General features: G+C 44.0%; 1 protein-coding gene across 2 annotated transcripts in view; it reads left to right on the top strand.

Moving 5' to 3' along the window:
* LOC129709478 (uncharacterized protein KIAA1671-like) overlaps window positions 1-19,356 on the top strand; it is a 78,993-nt gene that overhangs the window by 55,810 nt on the left and 3,827 nt on the right. For both annotated transcript variants that reach the window (XM_055655898.1, XM_055655899.1), the window contains 6 exons: window positions 8,138-8,331; window positions 9,575-9,788; window positions 12,173-12,344; window positions 12,768-12,889; window positions 18,702-18,823; window positions 19,163-19,239. In XM_055655898.1, coding sequence (XP_055511873.1) covers window positions 8,138-8,331; window positions 9,575-9,788; window positions 12,173-12,344; window positions 12,768-12,889; window positions 18,702-18,823; window positions 19,163-19,239 — 901 coding nt within the window. The remainder of the gene's footprint in view (window positions 1-8,137; window positions 8,332-9,574; window positions 9,789-12,172; window positions 12,345-12,767; window positions 12,890-18,701; window positions 18,824-19,162; window positions 19,240-19,356) is intronic.

Raw genomic sequence — 19,356 nt, 5'->3', positions numbered from 1 at the left:
TGAGCACTTTGACTGAGATACCAGTTCTATCCGGTACACGCGAGTTTGGACCCTACATGATCACGTTGTCAAAGCACCTTAGATTCCCTGGATCCTTAAAGCAAAGCAAAGCTGGCAGACTTTAGGTATTGAAAGTGAAGTCCAGTACAAGGTTAAAGATTGATTGATAGATACTTTATGTATGTGTGTATGTGTACATGCGTGCGAGTATGTATATATATATATTTAATGTTAGCTTTATAAATTGGATGAGAGGAATAATTTGACCACATTTTGCTTTTGAATAATGTAGTTTCTGCTCTGCTCAGCTGTACAAGTGGGGTTCCCATTTCACCATGGGATGAACAGGTTTAAACTCTGCCCAGGTTGTTTTTCCCTGGTGCAAGTTTAGTGATCTATATTTCTGGGTGCTTTTTAGGTCGAAAGTTCAGTCAGTATCTTGCCGCCACACGGATTGGACATAAACACTGGATTTTTATGCATGTCTGGTATGTTTGTGGTCAGTCAGTAAGCTGCACGTAAATGTAAAAAAAACTTAAAACACTTCCTGCTGTATATAACCGGTTTGTCAACAGTGTGCAACAACCCAGCCATGCAAGGTTATTTTGGTCTTCAAATAGATAAATGCCTCGTTGTTTGATCCTGATGGCTGTTTTCATGTTTCTGTTTGGTGAGGCAGTGGCTGAAACCTCTCTCCGTAAATCTCCCTCTCCACAACCCCCAGCACCCCGCTAACAGGGACAGGAGAAGAAGCAGGTTGTTCTCTGCCAGGTTGCTGCCACCTTTGCCCTAGGCTGCTTGCAGATAATTTTCCTTATTTGCCCTGTGCACATGACCAGGTGGATTTTCTCCGAGATAATTTGGTTTCCTCCCACACGTATAGGTTTTGTAGGTGAATTGGCTTGGTATACTTGTAAAATTATCCCTAGTGTGTGTGTAGGATAGTATTAATGTGTGGGGATCACTGGTCAGTGCGGACTCGGTGGGCTGAAGGGCCTGTTTCCGCACTGTATTTCTAAACTAAACTAAATTGTTTAAAAGTAACTTTACAAATTGGCAAGCAGGGAAAAAGCTGCTTGGAAAAATAACAGTTTCCATGTAACCAGCCTGCAGTAATCAGACATAAATGACTCTGAAGAACAGTCTCAGTTTCACCACAGGAGGCTATTGAAATTGACCAGCAATCACTTTTAGTGAACCTGTGCAATGATTCTCTGCTGGACAACGTAACATATTCTTTCGCATTTTGAGTTTCCAGCAACAGAAATAAACATAGTTATTAAAAAGAACTTTTACTTTTAAAAATCCTATGAGGGAAATAACTTTGCCATTAAACTCTTCAGCTCCTAAACCATCCCCTTTAACCATCGACACAACAATCATTCCTATTGCGCGCTGTTCTATAACAAAGCCTTCTAACAACTAACTATCGCGTTACAGCAGAACAACCTGTAATTTAGTTTTAACGGTGAGGCTTGTGGCTTTCAAGCATTGTGTGTGTTTTAAGCTTCCCAGCTTCTCCTTTCAGAAAAGATAGATAATTCTGAGCAGGAGGGGTAGAAGTTGTCGTTATGTCCAACAGGGAAAGTTTAGATCAAAGTTACCACAGTTGTTGTTCAGCTTCCCGCAACACTCTACTCTAAGCCTCCCTGTAAATCAGTAACCAGCCGTGGCCCGCAGCATGTAGGATGCTGAAACCAGGCGCTGGGGATCTGTTAAGTCAGTGCTTTCTTCTCCCCACCTCCCTCTGGTAATGAATGATCTTTGTAAAATTATTAACAGATTGATTCTCTTGCTTGCACGATAGCTCACAGTTAAGTAATAGTCAGTAAAAGATTTGGCTGAAACCTGGGAGTTACCTGTAGCACAATTTTATTTTAATGCATCTGTTACTCTAAAGCAATATATTGTTTGTTTGCACAGTGGTAACATAGCTACACCTCTGTGCCTCGAATATAAATCATTCTTAAAGTTTGAGCTTCAAATTTGCTTTGCAAAAGTAATTATCTACATGCATATTATGAACCTTAGACAGAGAGATGGGTGCAAATAACCAAAATGAGGGCAAAGTCACATCAAGTCAAGTCAACTTGTTGTTGGGTGCAAATAGCCAAAATAGGTCAGTGTGGACATGGGTGGCTGAAGAGCTTGTTTCTCTGCTGTTCAAATCTGTGATCTCCCAATTCACTTCACTAGGTATCATTTGAAATAGGTATTCAATCCATGGTCTCGTAATTGATGTAATATTCACACACTGCTGGTGTTAGGACAATCCATGTAGTGGCCACACACTGCTGAACTTGGGACAGTCATTGTAATGCCACACTGCTGGAGTTAGGACAAGGGGTAATTTCTACCCGAGGTGGGGTTCTGACATCAGTGCAATAGCCCTGTCCTACGGTACGAGTTCATTCCAAGAGCTCTCCCGAGTTTAAAAAAAATCAAACTCGTGGTAAGCACGGAGAATGAACATAGCGGGTACGTCGGAGCTCGGGAACGTCTCATAGCGGCTCGTAATGTTAACGGCAGGTACTCGGGTAGACTCGTTAACGGCAGCTAAGATCGGGAAGGCTCGTGAAGATTTTTCAACATGTTGAAAAATGTCCAAGAGAGCCCCGGGTACCGACGAGTGCCCATTACCGTAAATCTCCGAGTTCGAATCAGGACAAACTCGGGAGAGCTCTTGGAATGAACTCGTACCGTGGGATAGGGCTTTAACAATGAAATAAGAAGTTATGGATATCCTTGTATTCCATGTACATGTAAGAAAGTGACAACTTGAAACACAAGAGGAACTGAAGTGGAGGTTTAGGTATGGAATGAAAATATGTATCCATTCAACCATTTCAATCAGATTCCACAAAACAATAAACCTGAAAAGAAGAATGCAATGGCTGGTGTACGAGGAGAAAACGCAGTAATTCATCTAATGAGGAAAGCCGTCCATTTCATGAATCTCCCAGTCATTTATCTGGAATTACATTCGAACGGAACCTATCAATAAATATGTGCATTTAGGTTGTGCCTTGAATACGATTTTGGGAGATTCATGCCCGAGTCTTTACAGGAAAGTTACAAAAATAGCTCAAAGCTTAGTCAAAGAGATTGGTTTTGAGAGTGCTTTCAGAGGTGTTGTATTTTGTGTGGGTTTTGAAAATTCAAAGAGGGATGCCTGACGTTAATGCCAGTGATAACAGAACGGTGATCGTGGTGCCCAAATCAACTGATTAAAACAATGGAAGACACAAGCATCATACAAGCATCTGCAGATGCTGGAGTAACTCATAGGGTCAGGCAGCATCTTTGGAGGACATGGGTAGGGAGATGTTGTAGGTTGGGACCATTCTTCGCAATGGCAGGGTTGCTTGGTTGGAAAAAGTTGGGCCGGGGCAATGAAAAGGTTAATGGATCAATATGCAGATTTTGCTGGAGTGTGCTGAGATCAAGGAAATCACCCGAGTGATGGGGGAGGAGGTGAGACACTTACTAATGCCTGTGACCTGCTTCCACTTGGAAACAAGGATATAGCGTACAACTTTGGAGTCGAGTGATAAACTTGAAATGCTAACACTCTCTAAATTTTCTTTTAAACAAAAAAGAACAAAAGAATGATATTGATAAATGAACTCAATGTGCATGAATATTCCCCGTGGCCTGGACTGATCCACAGGAAATAAACATTACGATTTCAACTCCCCCTGATGGGGAAAAGAAGTATATGGTGTAATCTCCCTGAAATAACAAACTGACTTCCCAATGTGACATTTAGATCACTAGAGTCTGTCCGTGCCCTGACATCAGCTATCAGCTTGCCAAACTAATTACAAATGTCAAAGTGGGAATGTGTCCCTTGAAATATTCCTGAAATACTCCCCTGGTTAGCTCAGTTGCACAGTATGTGGCACAGTGCATGCTATTGCCCAAGTTACTGCCTCTTCTCATTTCACTGGCACTTGCTCTGAATCATTGAACCATGTCTTGCTTTCGACCACTTGCATCTTTTACTGCCAGACGACAACCTGTTATTCTTGGGTTTATTATTTCAGTTTTTAAATTAATTCAACATGTTGCCTGCTTCTGTGCAACTAAATATTTTGTCACTTCCCCGGCCTCATTTCATTCATCGTCATCAAAGATTTCTGGAATTCTGATTGAGCATGGCCGATGTTTTAAAAAATCCTTCCCAATTAAAATATGTTTTTTATCTCCATAGATCAGTTGGTCATTTCTCGAAATGAATGAGAATACTTCAGCACATTAACAGCCAAGTCAAGTGTGATGATGACCAGCATAGTCAGTAATGGTGCCTAAAAACGCAAATGTTCAAAACCAGACACCTCACCAGAATTTGCTACAGTTAGCAGCATCTGTTGGTCACCCCCTTCTGTGGGTGGGTCAATGTAGCTCTTGTGTTGTGCATGTTAAGAATTAATCATCCTCATTTTTGGCAACATGGAAACCTGCTTTAGCCATGTCCGTAAACACAGTTTCTTCCCAAATAAGATTTTTCCTCTTCAAGGCAGGTTGGAAATGTAGGAAGAGAGGATGATTTTTTATATTAATCTTGAATGGAAATTTAAAAGACATTGAGACAGGTACATGGATAGGAAAGGTTTAGAGGAATATGGGCCAAAGTGGGGGGTGGGGGGGGGGGGGGGGGCAGGTGGGGCGGTTGGGCCGAAGGGCCTGTTTCCTGCTGTATGACGTGACTCTAGGATTTGTTGCTTGAATCAAAACACAAGCACTTGCTCTTTGCTGCCACCTCCAGATTGCCATTTCCATTTTCCACATTGGTCCAATACTTAGGTGGCTGCTGAATGCTGACTGCATCAAATATTGGATGGGAAATGTTCCTCAATTCTCTTTGTGTACTTTACACTGAACTTGATTTAAAATCCTAAGGACCTCTTGATTATTTTTTTTTACATTTAAAATCAGTCTTTGAACAACGTGCAGATCTAAAGACCAAGCTGTGGTTCCTAGGGAGTTGCTCTCAGTAAAGTTTTCAGTGTTTTTAAAGGCAGATTGTTTGCAAACTTGGTGAGATGGTTGGTCCAGAGACTTACTTTGGATCATGTAATCTCACCACCAGCTGGATCACCAGCTTCTGACTGTGAGATCTGCTGATTCTGCCCCACCTGCTCTCAGCAAGACATTTGGTTCTGTTGGACTACAGTGATACACTCCTGGCAGAGTCCCTGGTCCCTGTACTCTTCCCTTCCTTTTTCTCCTCAGATTTAATGAAGATGAGATGTTTCGAAAGTACACACAAGTAGTGGTCATGGCCAACGATAGTTTAGCTATTGGCAACATCAAGCACTTGCATCCAGCAATTGGAAAAGATTCATGGTTAAATGATGGTTGGAGATGCGTTGGGAAGCAGGCACTGAGTGTCTTGTTGCCCAAGAAATAGTACAACGTTTCCATGTCATGAATATTTTATGCTTCCAAAGTACTTCGTGTGACCTGCAGTATAATGGCTATAAAACTAGGGACTGTTTGTACATTGTGAATCCGTACATCGGATTGTGGAGCAAAGTACTGGATGTATTATTTCAGGGCAGTTTGCCAGAAACCATGGACACTTCTTCAACTTTAAATTCTGTTGATCTAACTTTAATGTCCAGCACAAATCAGAGGTCCACACAGTTGGGTTCATACCACATGGGAAGCCAAGGAGTCGGCTTCAAAAAATTGCAGAAGCTGGATTCATGTGTGAAATGCCAGGTGCTGGAGTAGTTCGGAGGGTCAGGCAGCATCTCTAGAGGACATGGATGGGTGACATTTTGAGCCGGGATCCTTTTTCAGACTGATTGTAGTAGGAAGGAGAAAGCTGGAAAAAAGGTGGGGGTGGGACAGAGCCTTGCAAGTGACAAGTGGATACACAGGCAAGTGTGTGTATCAGTCGAGACAAAGAGGGTAGAATAAGATTCTATGAGCTCCCTCTGTGTCCGCCTGCTTACTGCTGAGCTTGTAATTGTGGTGTGGAGGATTTGAGAGTCTGACTGCAGTGGGAGGTACATAAAAAAATGAGATGTGATCGTAATAGAAGAGAATGTGTATGGGGCATAGAACAAATTATTTACTATATGTAGAAGGGCATAGATATGAAAAGAACGGTTTATCTTGTAACAAATTGACTTTTTTTGCACTTTGGAGAAACTGGAATGTTTTAATACATATGGAGATGGTTGGCATAGTTGGTAACTCTTGCCTCTGAGTCAAAGGTTCTGATTTCATCCTACAACTTGAGAATGATTCAGGCTTCATCTGTCCTGCAGTACAGATGCAATACTTCTTTGTCAGCCGTGTCTTAGATACAATGTTAAAGCAGAGTTATCTTACTTCCTGTGTGGATGCAAGGCACCTCAATGCTTTATTTCAAAGTGTGGTGGACTTGCAAGTTTTTCATTCAACCATGATTTTTATATTATCACAGTTATGACATTTTGCAAAACGGCTTGTTTTCTGTAAACCACCTCAGGAAGTCCTGAAAGTAAATATATACAGGTGCTCCCCGATTTACGATGCTTCGACTTGCGATATTTCCACTTTACGTTCAGCGAAAGCTCGGCAACGGCAGCAAGCCACACGTCACTTCTGGTCATGTGATTGCAATGTATTAAATGTGTTTTCGACTTACGATATTTTCGGTTTACGATGGGTTTATCGGAACATAACTCCATGGTAGTTTGAGGAACAGCTGTATTGAATTTTTAAAAAGACACAATGAGAAAATAACATAATGGTCATGACATTGCCAGGAAACCCCAAAAGATATCAAGATCTTTAAAATATAAACGAGAGAGAGAATTGATCAAAGTTCAAAAGGAACAGTTTGTGAAGAATTACATAGATTTATATTAAAATAAACTGGGACGCGATGGCATTTGAAAAGGGAATGGCGCCAAGACAGTTCATGTGATTCCTACAATTAACGATGATGAAGTTCAGGGAATTCTGAATCATTTTGTATTCATCTTTGTGGCAGGAAAAACAATTCCTTAAAAAATGTGTGAAAAATCCTCTGGAAGGTAGAAGATGTAGATTTCAGACGGGAATATCATTGTTGAATTATTTACAGAATGACCAAAGTAATGCAAAAGATGTGGTTTGCTGGAATTTCAGTGTTTTTCAATAAGGTTTTGTACAGTTTACTCAAGATCTTACTGAACTCACTGAATCTTAAGAACTTACTGAATCCGAGAACAAATAGCAGAATAGACAGCAATTTGAATGCAAATCAACAGGGAGAGAACTGGTTTAAAGGTCGTACCAAAGATGAGAAACTTTCACTGATTACATCAATGATTCTGACTTTGGAACCGGCAGTGCAAGTTCAAACCTTATGAACAACTAAATTACAGGGAGAATGTTATTCTGAAGAAGGTCTGCGATTTTGTGCTGAAAGATATAAATTAGGTTGTAATTAGCAAATGAACTTCAATACAGGTTATTGTGAGCTATGTCATGGTAAGAATGAGTCGCACAATCAGAATTCTCTTGGAAAGGGAGGAAGGCGACAGTTCTTGCGGTAATGATAAAGAGCATTAAAATCAGCAACATGAGATATTTATTCCTTGCCCTTTTTTATCCATGATTTTCCTTGCAGCTGTATTTCCTTTTCCTATTTCCTTTCTCTTTTTGCATTGCCTTTTGTCATCCTGTATGGTGGATGCTTTGACAGGATGACACAGAAAACTGAACTCTCTGCCACAGAGGGTAGTTGAGGCCAGTTCATTGGCTATATTTAAGAGGGAGTTAGATGTGGCTAAGGGGATCAGGGGGTATGGAGAGAGGGCAGGTACAGGATACTGAGTTGGATGATCAGCCATGATCATATTGAATGGCGGTGCAAGCTCGAAGGGCCGAATGGCCTACTCCTGCACCAATTTCTATGTTTCTATGTTTCTACATGTGACAATAATAAACTGATACCAAAGGGTATCAGCGGGTCAGGTCACATGTGCGGAAAGTTTTGGGTATGAGACTCTTTAAGAATGGGAAAGAGAGATACAAAAGTTAGTTTTGAGTGGGGGAGGGATGTGTGGAACACAGGGAATGTCTGTGATACGTCAACGTGAATATCTAATGGGGGCAGTTACAGGTGATGCTAATTCTCTACGTTCCATTTCAGGACAGGGTGAAGCACTGCTGCATAACTCCCATCACAAAGGAAAAGGACACTGATGCCCTTGTGCAGGAGAGAGGCCAGTTTTGCACACCTGAAGACAAAGACCACTATGGCACCTACGAGGACAGAGGCTCCAGCAATGACGAGCTCGATGTGGGCAGCAGAAACAATGAGCTGGAGTTCTACAAAGATGCAATGTAAGAGCTTGGAGGTTATGCAGAGGTAGTGAGATACTTTGATGAGATTCATCATCCAGAGAATGAAAAGTGACTGGCTGGGTGGATGTTGGGGTGTGTAGTGCATGAAAAGGTGGGGTGGGAGTGTGGGCGGAGGGAGGGGGGGGGGGGGGGGGGGGGAAGTGCATGGAAGTTGTGTTCCAAGTCATTTTGCAATTGTTGGAATATTTTTCTTTGGAAAAATTACACTGATAGCTCCTGCTCAGATCAGACGGATGAGCCTGAGCAACAGGAGGGGTTCTCATGAGATCCCTGAATATGTCGTCTCCTTGGTATACTGACTTACAATGCAACATTGTGAGGTGTTACATTTTGGGAAGTCTAACATGGGTAGGACCTGCACAGTGAATAGTAGGTCTCTAGGGAGTGTTGTAGATCAGAGGAATCTAGGAGTGCAGGTACATGGTTCCTTGAAGGTGGAGTTACAAGTAGATCGGGTGAAAAAAAAAAAAGCTTTTGGCACGTTGGCCTTCATCAGTCAGAGTATTTAATATAGAAGTTGGAAGGTCATGTTGCACTTGTATAAGGTGTTAGTGAGGCCACATTTAGAGTATTGTGTTCCGTTCTGGGCACCATGTTATAGGAAAGGCGTCATCAAGCTGGCAAGGGTACACAGGGGATTTATGAGGATGTTGCCAGGGCTAGAGGGTCTGAGCTATAAGGCAAGGTTGAGTAGGCTGGGACTCTATTCCTTGGAGCGCAGGGGGATGACAGGTCATCTTATTGAGGTGTTTAAAATCATGAGAGGGATAGATCGGGTAGATGCACAGAGTCTCTTGCCCAGAGTAGGTGAATTGAGGACCAGAGGACATAGGTTTAAGGTGAAGGGGAAAGGATTTAATAGGAATCTGAGGGGCAACTTTTTCACACAAAGAGTGATGGGTGTTTGGAACAAGCTGCCAGAAGAGGTAGTTGAGGCAGGGACTATCCCAACATTTAAGAAACAGTTACACATGGTACAAGGATAGGACGGGTTTGGAGGGATATGAACCAAAAGCAGGCAGGTGAGACTAGTGTAACTGGAACAGGTTGGCCAGTGTGGGCAAGTTGGGCCGAATGGCCTGTTTCCATACTGCATCACTCTATGACTCTAAGGGGTTCAATTGCAGCAGGAAACAAAAGGGATAAAAACTCTCTTGGTAACTCCATGAACATTTGCTCATTAATCTCCAACTGATGGGCTTGTGCTTTGTTTTGGTTGCAGACCACCGTCACCCAGCAAGGACCGTACAGGTGATCCACAAAGCATGTCGTTGTCCTCGCAGTCAGAGGCGACCCCTGCCAGCGAGAAGATCCTGGAACCAAAGTCCGGCCTTTTGAGCTGCGAACTGGAGTCAACAGATGACACGGACAGTTCCCAGTCCACCTGCCCACCTGCTCAAGATGATCAAACGCCACCACGATTCTCATTTCTGGAGGTAACCATGGGTGTCTGTTGTTTCAGAGCCCTTCAGAGCCTCTCTCTGCTCAGTATTCTTGAGGACCAGCTGCAAGAAACATAGAAAATAGGTGCAGGAATAGACCATTCGGCACTTCGAGCCAGCACCGCCATTCAATATAATCATGGCTGATCATCCAAAATCAGTACCCCGTTTCTGCTGTTTCCCCATATCCCTTGATTCCATTAGCCCGAAGAGCTATATCTAACACTCTCTTGAAAACATCCAGTGAATTGGCCTCTACTGCCTTCTGTGGCAGAGAATTTCACAGATTCGCAACTCTCTGGGTGAAAAGGTTTTTCCTCATCTCAGTCCTAAATGGCCTAACCCTTATTCTTAAACTGTGTGACCCCCCTGGTTCTGGACTCCCCCAACATCGGGAACATTTTTCCTGGATCTAGCCTGTCCAATCCCTTAAGAATATTATATGTTTCTATAAGATTTTCTCTCATCCTTCTAAATTCCAGTGAATACAAGCCAAGTCGACCCATTCTTTCATCATATGTCAGTCCCGCCATCCCGGGAATGAACCTGGTGAATCTACGCTGCACTCTCACCATAGCAAGAATGTCCTTCCCCAAATTAGGAGACCAAAACTCCACACAATCCTCCAGGTGTGGTCTCGCCAGGGCCCTGTACAACTACATTAGGGCCTCCTTGCTCCTATACTCAAATCCTCTCGCTATGAAGGCCAACATGCCATTAGCTTTCTTCACTGCCAGCCGTACCTGCATGCTTACTTTTAGTGACTGATGTTGTAGCACAGGCAGGAAACAAAATGTTGGGACAAAGTACTGGAGTATCTTTGCGGGTCAAGCAGCATCTCTGGAAAAAATGGATAGATGACATTTTGGGTCGGGACCCTTCTTCAGTCGCCTATCCATGTTCTCTAGAGATGCTGTGTTACACGCTGAATTATTCTATTACGTTGTATCTTTTTTGCATGAACCACGCATCTGCAGTTCCTTGTTTCAACAAAATGCTTAGTCTGATGTGTAAAAGTTGGGAAGGCATTTTGTTATGAAACTTAATCAGAAATGTCTTGAATTTCTGGGACAAGCATTGTTGGCAACCATTCTTCTGGGCCATATAGTGAAATTAATGAGTAAATCAAACAGAAATTGCTAATCAGTGTGTTATTACAGATTTATAGAAAGTATCTCAGTGACTGATATAATCTGCAGAGGGGGACAAGCAAATCAATAAGCTGCAAGGACACTGCCAAAAAAGTTTATCTACAACGACTGATTTGATGAATTTGCCTTCCATAATACATTTATTTACCAGTAGTATTCAGTGAAAAAAAGTTAAGAATCCACAAGATGCTTCTAATGTGCCTGCCTGCAACCAACCACCTGCTGGAAGATCCTTTCAATCAGTCCCACTGTCCTATTCTCTGTAAATATTTGATCCTCCTAATTTTCCCAAATACTTTTTATAGTTTAATTAGATTTCTCCCACCAATGTTTAATGCATGCATTCCTGGAAACCGTTTCACATTCACTCTGTCAAAATTCATGATTTGTGAGTATCTTTACAAAATATCCTCCCCACCTCTGTATTCTAAGGGAACATGCCTTGGTAAACAATTCTCCAGTACCAAGTTAATGAATAGGGCGCAACAATGGGGTTGCTGCGGCAGAGACCCAGGTTCGATCCTAACTACGGGTGCAGTTTATACAGTGTTTGTACGTTCTCCCTGTGTGGGTATTCTCCGGGTGCTCCGGTTTCTTCCCACACTCCAAAGACGTACAGATTTGTAGGTTAATTGGTTTTAGTTGGAAATTTTTTTTTAATTGTCCCTAGTGTGTAAGGTAGTGCTAGTGTACGGGGTGATTGCTGGTCTGCGCAGACTAGGTGGACCAAAGGGCTTGTTTCTGCGCTGTATCTCTAAAGTCTAATCTTTTCTCGAGAGACCTAACAGAAGGTGTGGTGCCCAGAATTAAGCAAAACACGCCCAGGTTAGTCATTATCAGTATCTTGAAGGTTTCCCAGTACCTCACTGGTTCTGTTCTCTGCCTTTTCTTATTGATCCCATTGCCTTTTTTACAGTCTACCTGACCTATCCAAGTTTGAATTTAACAAACTAATTTTTTTCTATTTTGTATACCATTTGTCACAGAATTCCAAGGTGCATAATCGGGCCATATGTCCCAGCAACCTGTGCTAGAATTGATGTTCCTCACGAGCTTCACATTGGTCAGCACTGAATACTTATGTTAGGGAAAATGTAACATAAAATAGTAAATGCTAGAAGCACTCGGGTTGTGGCCGCATCTCTGGAAAGAGAAAGAGAGTGAATGTTTCAGGGTGAAGACCATAGAGTTGAGTATTGACTGCTTTGTCCACATCTCTCCACCCAGCCGGTGACCACCCTGGACAGTTGTGCCCAGAAAAGTCGCATCCAGCTCAGCAGGAAGACGATTCGTCGGGCGCCAACAAAGCACAGGAAGGGGGGCGTGGGGGACTACTGCGATGGCACAGACCCATTTCTAGAAACAAGTCTGGAAGCCAGCATGTACGAAGACTCAACGGGTAAGGCTGGGGTCAAGCGGGGAGGAAAGACCTTAGCTAACCAAGAATATTCAATGCAAGGAGTAAATATACAGTCTATTCCTAAAGGTGGCGAATCTTTACACACAAGAGCTCAAGACAAAAGGCAGAGCTGGCCACTCGGCCCTTCATGCTTGCCCTACCATTCAGTGTGATCATGGCTGATCTACCTCAGACCCCAACTCCTCCTTTGTGTGCAATCACCAAAACTGTTAGTCCTCTGATCTCTTAAAAATGTATCTATCTCCACTTCAAATTATTTTATGTGGCGGGGGGGGGGGGGGGGGGGGGGGGGGTGTCTATGTCAGTTCACTGCAACTGTGATTATGAAGACTAAAGGGAAGAAAATGAGCAGAGCCAAAGTGCACATCTATCATATGCAAAAATATATACTTTCCTCAACAGAACCCAGGACATTTGACCTTGAAGAATTGACCACACAGGAGATCAAAGCATGCGAGAAACCTCCAGTGTTACAGTGTCAAAGAGTTGCAATGTTTCCTGGGATGGATCCTGCGGTACTAAAGGTAAAGTTCTCTGAATTTCTGACAACTGTCTTAATATAAATGGGACCTTAATGTCCCGCCAAAAGGGGATTTCTCACTGAGTTCAGATTCCAGTTTGCAACGTGAGACGTGGCTGGATAAGGAGCTGGTACCTTCTTTGCCCCAGTACACTTCTGTCCCTTTAAAACGTTACATTCACTGAGTGGGGGACAATTGCCACATGAACTAAACCTGTAGTGTTTGCAGCTCGGTTTTCCGTCCACAAACATCTTGAATGGACTTGATGGGCCAAGTGCTTGCCTACTCTGCAGTAACAATTCCATGATCCTTAAAGGTCAAAGCTCCATCTGTCCTCTCAGGCTGTTGTATGAAATCCAGTGCCACAAAGTTAGCTACTGTTTTTGGAAATTTTTATAAAAACCTCTATCTGAAGCGTACTATGTAAAGAAAGTTGCCCCATGCAGTATCCCTTATCCCGGGAAGTATTTTCATTGGGGCGCCCAACACAGTTGTGCTGGAAGGAATCCTGCGCCCTAGTTGATATATAAAAAAAGCTGGAGTAACTCAGTGGAATAGGGATGGGTGATGTTTCGGGTCGAGACCCTTCTTCAGACTGGTTAGGGATAAGGGAAACGAGAGATGTTGACGATTATGTGGAGAGATGAAGAACAATGAATGAACGATGTGCAAAAAAGTAACGACGATAAAGGACACAGGCCATTGTTAGTTGTTTGTAGGGTGAAAATTAGAAACTAGTGCGACTTGGGTGGGGAGGGATAGAGAGAGAGGGAATGCCAGGGCTACCTGAAGTGAGAAAAATCAATATTCATACCACTGGGCTGTCCAAGGGAAATGTGATATGCTGTTCCTCCAATTTGCGTTTAGGCTCACTCTGACAATGGAGGAGACCTAGGACAGAAAGGTCTGTGTAGGAATGGGAAGGAGAATTAAAATGTCCAGCAACCAGGAGATCAGGGTGGTTCAGGCGGGCTGAACGAAGGTGTTCCACAAAACGATCGCCCAGTCTGCGTTTAGTCTCGCCGATATATAAGAGTCCATCTTGAACAATGGATACAGTAGATAAGGTTGGAGGAGGTGCAAGTGAACCTCTGCCTAACCTGAAAGAAATGTTGGGGTCCCGAGTTGAGGGGGGAGGTATAGCGACAGGTGTTGCATCTTCTGCGGTTGCTGGGGAAGGTACCTAGGGAAGGGCACGGTCTCTGCAAAAGGGGTGGAGATGGGAAAATGTGGCTAGCGGTGGTATCCCGTTGGAGGTGGCGGAAATTTCAGGGGATTAAGTGTTGTATGCGACAGCTGATGGGGTGGAAGGTAAGGACTAGGACATCTCTGTTGTGACCAGGGGGAGGGGGGGAGCAAGGGTGGAGCTGCGGGGTACCGAGGAGACACGAGTGAGGGCCTCATCTATGATGGGAGAGGGGAACACCCATTCCCTAAAGAATGAGGACATCTCGGATGTCCTAGATATGGAACACCTCATCTTGGGCACATATGTAGCGTAGACGGAGGAAGTGGGAGTAGGAGATAAAGACTTTGCATGAAGCAGGATGTGAAGAAGTGTTGTCGAGATAGTTGTGGGAGTCAGTGGGTTTGTAACAGACGTCATTCAATAGGCTATTTCTTGTGATGGAGACTGTGAGATCAAGAAAGTGGAGGGAGGTGGTGGAGCTGGTCCAAGTAAATTTGAGTGCAGGATTAAAATTGGTGGTGAAGTTGATGAGGTCCATGAGTTCTGCATGGGTGCAGGAGGTAGCACCGATGCAGTCATCAATGTAACGGAGATAGAGTTCGGGGATAGGGCCAGTGTACGCCTGGAACAGGGATTGTTCAAAGTACCCTACAAAGAGGCAGGCTTAGCTGGGGCCCATGTGGGTCAAGTCAAGTCAAGTCACTTTTATTTCTATAGCACATTTAAGAAACAACTCTCGTTGACCAAAGTGCTTTACATTGGTGGAGATGCTGACGTGCCCATAGCTACGCCCTGGACTTGGAAGAAGTGGGAGGAGTCAAAGGAAAGGTTGTTGAGGCTGAGGACCAGCTCCACTAGGAGTAGGTGATTGTAGTGGGAAATTAGATGGTTCTGCGGTCAAGGAAGAAACGGAGGGCTTGAAGGTGGGGGATGGAGGTGTGGAATGACTGAACATCCATAGTAAAGATGAGGGAGCAGGCGCTCGGAAAACAGAAGTCATTAAAGAGACGAAGAGACGAAGGCATGTGAGGTATCTTGGACATAGGTTGGGTGAGGTTGGGGGAGGGGGGGGGGGGGGGGGGGGGGGGGGGATAGGGTGGAGTTGAGGTACGTGGCTCTCTAAATTCTCTCCAGGGATGCTGCCGGTCCTGCTGAGTTACTCCAGTTTTTTGTGTCTATCAACGGTTTAAACCAGCATCTGCACATCCTTCTTACATCTAACCCTAGTTGCATGGAAACTGGTTTTGTCAGATCCTGTCTCAGCACAAATCATGGGAGCATCTGGTGGTAAATGTTGGAAATGCAAATAAGTCTCAGAGAATTTATTTTTGGAGGGCACCTAGTCTTTTTTAATGTCATAATTTGTATAAAACCCTGATTGCCTGAACCCAAGGGGCAACAGCAGCCCTGGTACCTGCTCCTGTTTATTAAGGAAGTGGACGTGGAAGGAACTAACGTTATTATTCAGGCCAATTATTATCATCAGAACTTTTCTGATAAAAGATTGTTTAAAAAGTCAATTTGAAATATTATCTCCTCAGCCTGACCCACTTAATATCTCCAGCTATTTCTACTTTTATTATCAAATGTAAAAATGATTGACACACGTATAAAATGTTATTTCAAACTGCCACAGTTCATAGCAATGCTACACTTCAGGTAATGTCTGTATGATTCTAGAGTTTCAAAAGGACGTGGTCACATTTCACCGTGCTCGGAGAAGATTGAGGGTGGGGGGGTGATAAACTGAGAGAGATAAAAATAGTGGAGAATAAAAAAACTGATCTGGGAAATGTTAAAACACACATTAATAAAGAAATCGGGAACTGCATGTGCAGGTTTACAAACAAAGACAAAGTGCAGAAGTAACTTAGTGGGCCAGGCAGCATCTCTGGAAAAGGGCTTCTTCAGAGATGCTGCCTGACCCACATATCACTGAATATTGCCACACAGATGCAAATTAAACCAAATGTAGGGTTTAATTCTGCAGGATCGCATTGGAAATGAGAAGTATGCTGAACTTTGGTTACACCATGCCTCGAGCTCCAGTAATAAAAAAGAGAGGGTGATCCCTGAATTGTATTTATATGCTGCAGGGAAGGAATACACGCCTGCCCCTGAAGAAGATACAAGATACATTTAATTGTCATTTGGACCCCTTGAGGTCCAAACGAAATGCCGTTTCTGCAGCCATACATTACAAACAAATAAACCCAAGACACAACATAATTTACATAAACATCCATCACATTGCTGTGATGGAAGGCCAAATAAATTTATCTCTCCACTGCACTCTCCCCCCCCCCCCGATGTCAGAGTCAAAGTCAAAGCCCCCGGCTGGCGATGGCGATTGTCCCGCGGCCATTAAAGCCACGCCGGGTGGTGCGAGGTCGCACACCGGGTCTTGGTGTTAGAGCCCCCGGCGTGCGCTCGCAGAGTCCCGCGGCCATTCCAAGCCGCGCGGGGCGGTGATGTCGGGCCCCGCTCCAGGAGCTCTTCGACCCCGCAACTCGGGCGGGAGAAGTCGCCGTTGCGAGAGCCCTGAAAAGCGGTCTCCCTCCAGGGACCCGCGGGCTCCCGGTGCCGCCGTCCGCAGACCTGCAGTTGAAGCCTCCGACTCTCCGGTCGGGCCGCAGCAGCAGCAGCAGCAGCGCTCCACCACCGCTCCACCCGCTCCGGACTCGGCCAGCTCCGCGACGGTGAGGTGAGTCGTCGGCACCAGAGTCTCCGGTCTCTTCCTGTTGGAGGCTGCTCCTCATTGCAGCCCCAACGATAACGGAGACCCGACGAGAAAAGGTCGGGTCTCCCGTGCAGGGAGAGATTTAAAAGTTTCCCCCTCCCTCCCAACTCACCCCCACACACACACCCCAACAAAAAATAACAAAAACTACATAAAAACATAGACAGAAAATAATAAAACGCGGACGGGCTGCAGAGGCCGCTGCTGACGAGAGTCGCGCTGCCCACCGCCGCCCACCCAGAAGGGCCCCAACATGAATGGTTAACTGTTCATTTCCTCCACTGATGCTGCCTGACCCGCTGAGTATCTCCAGCACTTTGTGCTTTATCAAGATCACAGCATCTAGGGTCTCTTGTGTCTAGATCTTTAAAATTCTGAAAACTTTTAAAGACCATAGTAGACAAGAGGTTTGTGAGATAGAGCTAATATAAAGCTGCAAAAAAATCAATTGAAAAAATTAGATGAAGGCTTTTATCCCAGAGTGGTGAGCGTGTGGAATTCACAGCTGGAAGAGTAGTACAGTGTCAGTGAGTGGAGCAGCTGCCTCCCAGTTTAGACAACCTGAATCATCCCAGCCTCTGCTGCTGTTAATTTAGAGTTTTCAGTCACCTTGCACATTATGGTTCCTCCCAGCCCAAACACCTGTAGGATGGTATGTTGATTGGGCTCTAAAAATTGCTCCTAGTATGTTGGCGAGTGTTTGAATGAGGTGGTGTTGATGGGAATGTGGGAAAAATAAAATGGGATTAGTGTAAATAGGAACTTGATGATCTATCTATGATTCCTATGATTGCCCAGACTTCAGTCTCAAGAAAGGTCTTGACCTGAAACGTCACCTATTCCTTCCCTCCAGAGATGCTGCCTGTCCCACTGAGCTACTTCAGCATTTTGTGTCTATCTTCGATTTAAACCAGCACCTGCAGTTCCTTCCTACTCTTGATGATCTGCATGGATTCAGTGGGTTAAAGAGCCTGTTTTTTGCTGTATACTTCCATGATTTTGAGGAGTGTTTGAGGCCATCAATTTGTTTGTATTGATGGAGAAGCATCAAGTTGACAATGTGAAAGAGAAGGACATGCAGCGTTAATGCTGAGGAGAGAGAGGAAGGATTAGATGAGGTCAGCTGCTGCCCAAACCCAGGCCTGTTTCTGCTTCCGTGCCCTGCAGTCTGTGTAATACTTTGCAACTGAATTTATGTTCGATGGGACCAAAAGACAGAGAGGAGAAACTATCTAATTTTCTCAAATGTTAAGAAGCTTGGACAATGTAATGTGCGCATGTCATTGGCTCGGATGGAGCTAAGCCCCAGAGGGGACGATCATATCGTGGACAATGTTGAACAAGGTTTGAAATTAGATTGAAATTTTTAAACTTGTAAATGAATCAAATAGATTCCCAGAGAAAGTGATTAATCAAGCATCAACTTATCCTCTGAAATATAACTGTTTGAATAACTAGATCAATACACGAATTTATGGTTATGAGGACAATATCAGCAATATCCAAAGGTCATTTAGACCATAATGGGTTCTGAACTGCCTAAATGCTGCACATCCCAGGTGAAATCTGAATGAGATCACATTGTGTTGAATGAGAGGTCAGACTGATGTTTGAGTTTGATTTATTTTCATAGAGGGCAGAAGGATGTCTATAAACCCACTAAGGTGATTAAATGAGTGAGGTGGAGCATGTAACAGGTTGGCCTATTGACAGTGTTTAGTAGCTTTATGTTGATGTGGTGTTGCACGGTTAAACCTAAACCCGCAGCCACACACACTTCACACACATTACAGTTCCTGAGGTGATTGTTGTCTCCTGGTATTGTTATTGAACCCATGGCCATCGTGGCTGCGTCTGGTGACTCAAGTTCTGTTTCCTATGCCTAGGCCGGTCTGCGGAAAACTCGACCAGCGGGTGAAGATGTGGATGAATCGAATTCCAAAACTTGCAAGCTTCGTTCCCAGCAAAGTTTCAGAGTTCTGCCGCCAACAAACGGCAAAGGGGAAGGGTAAGCAAACATTTTCCATCGCAACCTTTGAGTCTTTTCCCGCCTTTTGCTGGCATTTATTTCCTGAGCTGAGAAGCCATGCGGAGAAGTTTCCAGCCACTCTCAATGTATCTTTGCTGGCATCACATGCAATCATCTCGGGACCTGTGCATGCTCCTGCCATCTACTGGTTACAACATCATCCGGTCAGGCCCCTGCGATCCTAACGACTGGGATTAGTCTGAATCGGGCTTTGAGCTGATGAAGAAAATCCCACGAGTGTGTTTACCATTTTAGACAGCTTTTACTTTCAAGTTTATGTCATTGTAATGACGGTGGTATTTTCATTTCCCCCTTTAGATCCGAAGTAGCGGTTCCTTCATGGTTGCAGGAGCTAAAATCAAAGAAAAGATTGAGTCAGCTTCATTCTCCTTCAGGTAGGTACAACCTGTTTCAGTCCATGAATTGCTTCGTCGAATTTCCCTGTCTGATACAATTCTGAAGATTGGACCGTTAATCTATAAAATTATGAGATGATCGCAGAAATAAAGCGA

The sequence above is a fragment of the Leucoraja erinacea genome, chromosome 25, assembly GCF_028641065.1.
Source record: "Leucoraja erinacea ecotype New England chromosome 25, Leri_hhj_1, whole genome shotgun sequence".
NCBI lineage: Eukaryota > Metazoa > Chordata > Chondrichthyes > Rajiformes > Rajidae > Leucoraja > Leucoraja erinaceus.
Note: the sequence above shows the minus strand (reverse complement) of the source record. Positions and strands in the feature narration are given on the sequence as shown.